Source organism: Cajanus cajan, chromosome 2 (assembly GCF_000230855.2).
Source record: "Cajanus cajan strain Asha chromosome 2, NIPB_CcT2T_4, whole genome shotgun sequence".
NCBI classification, from domain to species: Eukaryota; Viridiplantae; Streptophyta; class Magnoliopsida; order Fabales; family Fabaceae; genus Cajanus; species Cajanus cajan.
The window spans coordinates 60054869-60064049 of NC_138518.1; the positions used below are offsets into that span (position 1 = coordinate 60054869).

A 9181-nucleotide genomic window follows, 5' to 3' on the forward strand; every position below is an offset into this window, starting at 1 on the left:
AACTAACTCTCCATACCTTGGTTCAACTTCTCTACTAGACTCAATAAGAAAGGATCTGCTTTCTAACCTTCTTTAATCTCATCTATCAAGTTATTAGTCACTCTCAAGGCTCCCAACTTAATACTCTTAGGGGTCAACTCAAAAACTAAGCTCATATCTCTAAACTCCTCAATCATATGCAACTCCTTAATCATCAAAGAAGACATTCTCAAAGATTTCCTACTCAAAGCGTCAACCACAACATTAGCTTTGCCAGGGTGATAATTCAATTGAAAATCATAATCCTTAAGAAACTCTAACCATCTCCTCTGCCTCATATTCAATTCCTTTTGATCAAACAAGTACTTAAGGCTTTTATGATCACTAAACACCTCAAACTAGACCCAAACAAGTAATGCCTCCACAACTTAAGCACAAATACTATAGAAGCTAACTCAAGGTCATGGGTAGGATAGTTTTGCTCATGGCTTTTAAGTTGTCTAGACGCATAGGCTACTACCCTTCATTCCTGCATAAGCACTCCTCCTAAACCCAATTTAGAAGCATCACAAAATACCTTAAAAGTTTTACTAGGATCAGGTAACACTAACACAGGGGCACTAGTTAATCTCCTCTTAAGCTCTAGAAAACTTTCCTCGCACCTAGAATCCCACACAAAAGGTTGGTTCTTCTTTGTCAGCTTAGTCAAAGGAAGAGCTATCCTAGAAAAATTCTCTATGAACCTTCTATAATAACCGGCTAGTCTTAAGAAACTCCTAATTTCAGATACTGATTTAGGTGCTTTCCATTCTAACACGGCTTCTACCTTAGCAGGATCTACAACTATCCCACCCTTGGATATCACATGTCCTAGAAAATTTACACTCTCCAACCAAAATTCACATTTTGACAATTTAGCATACAACTGTTTCTCCTTAAGGGTTTGAAGAACTATCCTAAGATGCTCAGCATGCTCCTCCCTAGTCTTGGAATATACTAGGATATCATCTATGAAGACTACTACAAATCTATCCAAGTAAGGGTGAAAGATCCTATTCATGTAGTCCATAAAGACACCAGGTGCATTAGTCACTCCAAAAGGCATAACTAAATACTTATAGTGCCCATAACGGGTCCTAAAAGCAGTCTTAGGAACATCTTCAGCTCTTACTCTAATCTGATGGTATTCTGGCCTTAAATCTATCTTACTGAACACACAAGCCCCGTCTAGTTGATCCATAAGATCATCTATCCTAGGCAAAGGATACTTATTCTTAATAGTCACTTTATTCAATTGCCTATAATCTACACACAACCTCATGCTCCCATCTTTCTTCTTGACCAGTAAAACAGGCGCTCCCCAAGGTGAAACACTAGGCCTAATGAATTGTTTCTCTTGCAGTTCCTCTATCTGTTTCTTAAGCTCAACTAACTCTTTAGGAGACATCCTATAGGGTGCTATAGATATGGGTGAGGTACCTGACACTAAGTCTATGCTGAACTCAATTTCTCTCTCAGGTGGTAAACTAGACACATCATTAGGAAATACTTTTGGAAATTCTCTCACCAAAGGAATCTCATCTAGCTTACTATCAGTTTCAATTGTTAAAGAAGCTAAGATCATGTACACCCTTTCATTTTCCTTTAAACAAGTTTTAATGTCAGCAGCACTAAGAAATTCCGTACTATTACTTTCACCAAAGGAAATGGATTTATCAAAGCAGTTTAAAAGAACATGGTGAGAAGATAACCAATCCATACCAAGGATTACATTTAATCGACTAAGAGGCAAACAAATCAAGTCAATTAGAAACTGTCTATCAGAAATTGTCAAAGGACACTTCAAACATACTGAAAATGTAGTCATAGGTCCATTAGTAGGGGTTTCAACAACTAAATCAAAATTTAACAAGGACACGGGCAAATTTAATTTTTGGACACAAGAGATAGAAATAAAGGAATGAGTTGCACCAGAATCAAATAGTACAACAAAAGGAGTCTCAGCTATGAAACAAGTACCTTGTATTAAATTTTTCGACCAAGCAGCTTCAACACCACTAAGAGCAAATACTCTCCCCATAGTCTTTGGTCGTTCAACTTGTGATCCTGATCCAGTTACACGCGTTCTTGGTGGTTCAGGACATTGAGTGCTGATATGACCTTTACCATTGCAGTTGAAACAGGTAATCTCCTTGTTGCGACACTCAGACTTGTTATGGCCCACACGTCCACACTTCCCACATCTCCCAGAAGAAGTAGACCCTCCAACACTTCCAGTAGTATTCACAGTGGATTCTCTAATAAAGGGCTTACTTCTATTAGTAGTAGCCATACTCCCTTGAAATCTTGTAGGAGTGGAGTAAGGCTTACTCCTACCAGAAGTACTAGGATTCACCGTACGGGTAGGGCCTCCAGCTCCTTTATAGAAAGCAGCACGAGCACGGTTATCACGATCATAAATGCTACACTTATTGACCAGAGTAGGAAAGTGATATATCTCCTGATAGTTAATTACAGTTTTTACTTCAGGACGTAGACCATTTACAAATTTTATGCATTTGGCCCTTTCACCACCCTCACCATGGTAGTGTGTATAGTAGCGGACCAAAGCATCAAATTTAGTAACATATGCTTCCACCATGTCATTTCCTTGTTTGTGTTCAAGGAATTCCATTTCCTTCAGACTTCTCACATCATCTGGAAAATACTTCTCAAGAAAGACTCTTTTGAAGTTGTCCCAGTTCAAGTGTACACCTCCATCAATAATCCTTCGAAGGGCTCCTTCCCACCAAAAGTGAGCATCAGCAGTCAGCATGAAGGTGGCCAGCTTCACCTTCTGTGTAAGGGGACAATCCATAACATTAAAGATCTTTTCGATCTCCGTTAACCAATTCATGGCAGCATCCGGGTCATATCCTCTTTTAAAAGTGGGTGGGTGATTCCTCTGAAACTGCTCCAACCAATTAGGAACAACTCCAACCATATTGTTGTTGTTCATAGCTTGGGCTAATGCTTGGAGAGCATCAGCAATCGCACAATCATTTCTACCAGCCATAATCTAAGGAAATAATATAATTAATAGACATTGTCAAACATCATACTAACATATCAATAGATTTATCAAATAAACCTAGTAGACACATAACTCACGGCCGATTGAATCGACCTGCTCTGATATCACTAAATGTGACACCCTTTACCCCAACATAATTACATAATAAGCATAAACTATATTTTAAAAAAAAATATTTTCTAGAGTGATATAAAACAATATGTATCATAAGGTAGAAAATGCACATTCATAATTCATAAACATAAGTATCAAACTCAAGAAGTCATAATAAAACAAAGATTATAAATTAATCCCAGTAAAGGTGGCAGTGCCTCCTAGTTAGGAATCAATTTATAATTTCCAAATCATAATATTACAAAAAATACAAATTTTAATTGTTCAAAATTATAAAAGAAAAGAAAAAGATAATAAGTGTAAGCCTAGCTAAGCCCGATGTCACATCCTATCAGAGCATGCCCACTGAAGCCTTTAGGCCTCATCACCAACATCCTCATGATGATGATCACCTGCAACATAAATTTAAACATATACAAGAATAACAAGGGAGTGAGAAACTTCTCACTCAGTTTCAAATGTAGAAATAAAAGTTAAATAGCACACACAAAATATAATACACATATATAATCAATATCACATATATGCTCATATATCATGCAATGATTTTATTGACTCGACTCACAAATGCATGCATATGGCGCCATACGGAAGTTTCAGAATTTATCACTAGTGACCCAAAGGTACACCTATCACTGGTGACCATACGGTACATCTGGTTATATCACTGGTGTCCATACGGCACACCTCGTTAGCATGTTACATCACTAGTGTCCCAAAGGCACACCTTGTTAGCATCACTGGTATGCGGCCTCAGCGGCACACCTGTAATAATATGTGCATATGATGCATGTCATACATTCATTGACTCAACACTCGACTTATTACAGAATTTAATACATCATGTTTTATTCTTTTAATCATAGTCTGTCCTAATTGTACATTAGTTCAGTTTAGTAGTCCAATAGTCCAGTAGTCCAATAGTCCAATAGTCGAACAGTCCAAAAGTCCAATAGTTCAAGGGTCCAATAGTTCAAGGGTCCAATAGTTCAAGGTTCGCTTAGGTATCAAATACTTCATATTGTCATGGCATAATAAAATCCTCATAAGGTTCGCATAGGTATTTACAGAGAGCATTTTTTATTTATATTAAAACTTATTTATTACTACATTAACTACATATTTATTATTACCTCAAACAAAGAACAATGTCAAGCAAATAGAAAATAAAGCAGATCACATTAATATTTTGCATATTCAAAGAAACAAACAACAAGCAAGGGATTGGGAGCCAATCCGACAATCAAATTATTTAACAATTATTCTCACACCCCCAAGCGAGGTTTCCCACTCCCCCCTTACCTGGATATACAGGAACTCGGGCAGAATCTCCTCTTCTCTCTCCTTAAACAGGGATCAGAACTAGAGCAGAACCTCCTCTTCTTTCTCCTTAAACAAGGATTGTAACTAGGGCAGAACCTCCTCTTCCTTTCTTCTCTTCCTCTCTCTCTCTCTCTCTCTCTCTCTCTCTCTCTTCTTTATTTCTCTAGAATTTCCTTCTCTCAAGTTATGAATTTCTTTCAGCTCCTAGCCCCTATTTATAGAAATTTTCGCCACCTAACCCAGAACGGCCCGTTCCAAAAGCAGAACGGCCGTTCTGAACTCTTCAGAACTACGCAAAATTTGGAACTGGAACGATCCTTTCTAAAACCGGAACGGCCCGTTCCAAATTCCAGCATAACGACCCGTTCTCCCTCCAGAACGGCCCGTTCTGCAAGGAGAACGCCCCGTTCTCCAAGTGGAATCCAAGCAGAACGGCCCGTTCCACTTGGAGAACAACCCGTTCCAAGGCCCGTTCTCGATTAACACAAGGAAACATAAATTCCTTGTTTGGAACGGCCCGTTCCACTTTTGGAACGGCCCGTTCCAGAAAAAATGTTTTTTTTTTAAATGGGCCCTTGGCCCATGGGCTGTTTCAATTACCATTGTGAATCTCCTATTTAAATGAAGTTAATTTAAAATGTTCACATTCTTGAACTCCAGAAATTTTATAGAAGCATTAAATTATGAAGTTCTATGAAAAATTAATTTAACTTAGAGATCTCACATTATTTCATTACAATCATTTTTCTGAAATTTATTAATTTATCATCATATAATATATCGGAAACAAAATTAAGTGGGTAAAGGATGTAAATTTAGGAAGACATTTAATGATCGGGTGTTAGAATACTCAATATTAGATATCACATTTATTTGTAATTTATATTTAGAATAAAATTTTAATTTTTTTCATATTTTATATTCTTCCGTTTAAATTTGCGTTGAAGATAAAATAGAAGATTCGTAATTTTACCAAAAAATTTTAAAAAAAAATTAATGATTAGTTCTAATCTTACATCAAATAATGTTATCTTAATATAAATTTATTTGTATATAAAAAAGGAAAAAAATGATCTAATGTAGTGTATGGATAAAATATGTGTGTAAGAGATATTTTCTGTTATTTTGAAAGAAAATTTATATGTAAAATATAAAATATTAGAATTAATAATTTAATATTTCATAATAATCTTAATTATGAATTTTTGGAAAATAAAGTCTTTTCGTAATAATACTTTGTTGCTAATGTTTTCAAAGTTTCATATTTTTATAATCTAATTCTATAATAAATAAGAAATATCGTGTAACAATCAATAAAAAAAGTCATATTATAAGTAACTTTTCCTTAATCTTTCCTTAATATACATAAAAGGAGTTTATCACATGCATTGATATATAGTAACTATTTCTTTTGTCAACATTGCCATTCTTAAACTATTAATAACTTAGGATCTATAAATTAAATGTGAATTTATCATGCCAAATTAACTATGTCACATAATTTGAAGACTGATTATATATAATATGTCATACAATTAGAAGACAAATTAATAAAAAAAAATTGTATCAATGTTAACATGTAATATAGTATTACCAGGAGGAAACTAAATGTCAAAATAATTCCTAAAATATATACAAATATACTAATAGATATGATATAATTTCCTAATCTATAAATTATTCAGATATACAAATTAAATTACTATAAACCAATTACTAACTTTACCAAATCCTCATTGTGACCATCTTTATAATCTTTCTTATCTTTACAAAAAAAAAAAAAAATCAATCACTAACTTCCTAAATTATATTTAGATTTTTTTTTTGAAAATTTATTAAGAGTGAAGAATTCATGTCTATTTTTCTATAAAATACACTAGTCATTGCAATAGCAATGTATCATAATGTATCCTTTTATCTCTTACTTTACACACATGTCTTCCACCAAGAGAAAATCTTTCATCGAAGCACCCACTAATGAAAGGAAGAGGTCTCGCATGGTGAAAAAGAAGAAAGAAGAAGAGAGACATTGGGGCTACTCAACAAATTTGATGATTTATGATGACCCATGGAAGATTAAAAAGGAGCTCACAAAGAGTGATCTTGGAAACTTAAGCAGACTCTTGCTCTCCAAAGAGTTGATTGAAGAATTGGTGTTGCCTGTGTTGACCCTTGAATCCCAAAGAGAGGCTATGAATGAAAAAGGAACCAAAATAAGCATTTGGGATGTGGACACCCAATCCATGCATTATCTTGTCTTCAAGTTTTGGTCCTCTTCAAGAAGCTATGTTTTCATTGACAATTGGACTAAGGATTTCGTGCATAGAAGGGGTTTGAAGATAAGAGATGAAATTGGATTTCATTGGGATCCATACAAGAATAGGTTTGATTTTTCTATTCTTGTTCGTGCTTAGTTGAATTATAGTATTTGGATTTTGTTGAAAACGGTCTGATTCTTTTATTATATATTGTTCGTCCTTAAATGCATTATAAACTTGTAATATGTTTTAATAAATTTGTAATTCTTCACGTATTTTTATTTCTTTCTTGTATGAATTTATTCAATTGTCTCCTATAAACAATACTGGTTTATAAAAAAGAAAATGTATGATCTATGCATATAAAACAGTTTGGTTATATATTATATTCGTTTTATGTTGCATTTGAAATATTCCATTTATTTTGATATTAATATAATAATTAGATCATTCTTTAATTATATTCATTGTCATGATAAACTTCATTTGTAAAACATATGTAAAAATCCAACACTAAATACAATTTATACAATTTCTATGAAATTGGAATCAAACCAATCTTTTATAATTTTGTTTAATTTGATTTTGGGGATTTTAAATTGTATTATTTAAAAACAAACTAAAAACTAAAATATCATTATATTTTTTTAAGAACCTTGTGTCAAAAATAAAATTAAAAGGATAGAAATACTAAAAAATTTCAATGTATTTAGTTATGAAATTATCTTGTTATTTTATTAAAAAAATTATTTAATATAATTTTAGTTACCATATTAAATATTTTTTTCTTACATATATCATTTGTCACTTAAAATAAAATTATTTTAAAATATGATAAATAATTCATAATTTTTCATTCTAAAATTCATTTTAGTAAATCATAATTGCAACGACCCGGTTAGTCACTACACGCCACACAGTACACTTGAAAACCGGACAGAAAGGAACAAGTGCATACATATAATGTCTAAAATATACATATATACATAGTCCAATTCTGACTAGATCCAAAATGTACATGAATACATCCAAGCTACTACACCAAGTAGCTGAAACAACAAAACATCAACTAAAATCAACTCCGCCTGCCAGCTGCAAACTCATCAATAGCCACCCACCTATCCCTGCTCTACTCCCAAACATAGTATGATCATCGCAGTCCAACCACATGGAAACAACAAAGGGTAAGCTAGTATAAAAAGAACAACATATAGAAAATTTTTAAGTAATATGATCAACTTCAATCATCAACATTTCATCGGCATACATCTCATCGATTTTTTAGCATACTCATCAATAAGCATACAATGCGTCGTCACGCATATCATCTCGGAGATCTCCTACAACAACTCAGCCTTACGGCCTACAACAACCCAGCCTTTCGGCCTACATCAACTTAGCCTTGCAGCCTACATCAACTCAGCCTTGCGGCCTACATCAAATCAGCCTTGCGGCCTACATCAACTCAGCCTTGCGGCCTACATCAACTCAGCCTTGCGGCCTACATCAACTCAGCCTTGCGGCCTATATCAACTCAGCCTTGCAGCCTACATCAACTCAGCCTTATGGCCTACATCAACTCAGCCTTGCGGCCTACATCAACTCATAACAATATACATCACAACATAACTTATCATCTTACAGCACATTAGAACATCTTACATCAATATACATCTAATACAGCTCAACATCATCAAATAGCATTGTCTACTAGTCATCACATCATATTCATCAACTTCAGCTTAGTTTGGCATAAAATCACATTTTTCAACACTCCACAACACATCTAACAGCACATAGTTCAACATCATCATACGCGCCTGGTGCACTCATGGTCGCGCTTGGCGTGGCACAATCAGAGAGTACTAGGGGACCAGCGCACCCGGCGCAATACCTATTGCGCCCGGCACGAGGGAAGGTAGAGACTTCACAAGGTCTCATAGGCCCGGCGTGCTAATCCCGTGCTCGGCGCAAGAAAGCAAAAACCTCCCCAAGGTCTCACGCCCGGCGCAATATAAATTACGCCCGGCGTCACCTCTGGCAGAGACTCCCAACGAGTCTCCACGCCTGGCGAGACGTAGTCACGCCCGGCGCCATACCAGAACCCAAAAAGAGTGGGTCACTGACTGATAGCTCGCCCAGCGTGGTTCAACCACGCCCGGCGTGAGCCATCCAGGGGCATCCATCTTCCAGGTCACCCGGCGCACACAACTTCGTGCCAGGCGTGCTCGACCAATGGAGCCCTCTGTTGGTCACGCGACCGGTGCTAAGAACTGCGCCCAGCGTGCTCTCAATCTGAAACTCTCCAATTTTGAAAATTTTACTCAAATCCTGCAAAAACCAATAGAAACTTCACATGCACACAATCCCAAGTACTACATTTTCATCAAACATCAATAAAAACTCTTCTTTTCCAACATGTAACAACAAATCA

At 35.5% G+C, this 9181-nt stretch overlaps 2 protein-coding genes across 2 annotated transcripts; one reads left to right on the top strand and one right to left on the bottom strand.

Annotated features, from left to right (window-relative positions):
• Positions 1 to 502: 502 nt before the first annotated feature.
• LOC145955099 (uncharacterized) lies at positions 503 to 3034 on the bottom strand. Its single transcript, XM_083069798.1, has 4 exons — positions 2688 to 3034; positions 1999 to 2441; positions 1459 to 1593; positions 503 to 822 (listed from the first exon to the last, which is right to left on the bottom strand). The coding sequence occupies exons 1-4, from the start codon at positions 3032 to 3034 to the stop codon at positions 503 to 505; spliced, it is 1245 nt and encodes a 414-aa protein (XP_082925924.1).
• Positions 3035 to 6423: 3389 nt separating this feature from the next.
• Positions 6424 to 6903, top strand: LOC109788845 (B3 domain-containing protein At2g33720). The gene has a single exon (XM_020347681.1). It carries the CDS (start codon positions 6424 to 6426, stop codon positions 6901 to 6903), a length of 480 nt encoding a protein of 159 aa, XP_020203270.1.
• Positions 6904 to 9181: the final 2278 nt, after the last annotated feature.

What these genes read in the sequence shown, in the direction of transcription:
- LOC145955099 (XM_083069798.1), bottom strand. Translation starts at nt 3,034, where the DNA reads ATGGCTGGTAGAAATGATTGTGCGATTGCTGATGCTCTCCAAGCATTA. An exon ending in AAAAGAGTCTTTCTTGAGAA is followed by an intron (nt 2,442 to 2,687) that starts GTATTTTCCAGA and finishes CAATAAGTGTAG; the next exon opens with CATTTATGATCGTGATAACC. An exon ending in GTCGAAAAATTTAATACAAG is followed by an intron (nt 1,594 to 1,998) that starts GTACTTGTTTCA and finishes ACATGATCTTAG; the next exon opens with CTTCTTTAACAATTGAAACT.
- LOC109788845 (XM_020347681.1), top strand. Translation starts at nt 6,424, where the DNA reads ATGTCTTCCACCAAGAGAAAATCTTTCATCGAAGCACCCACTAATGAA.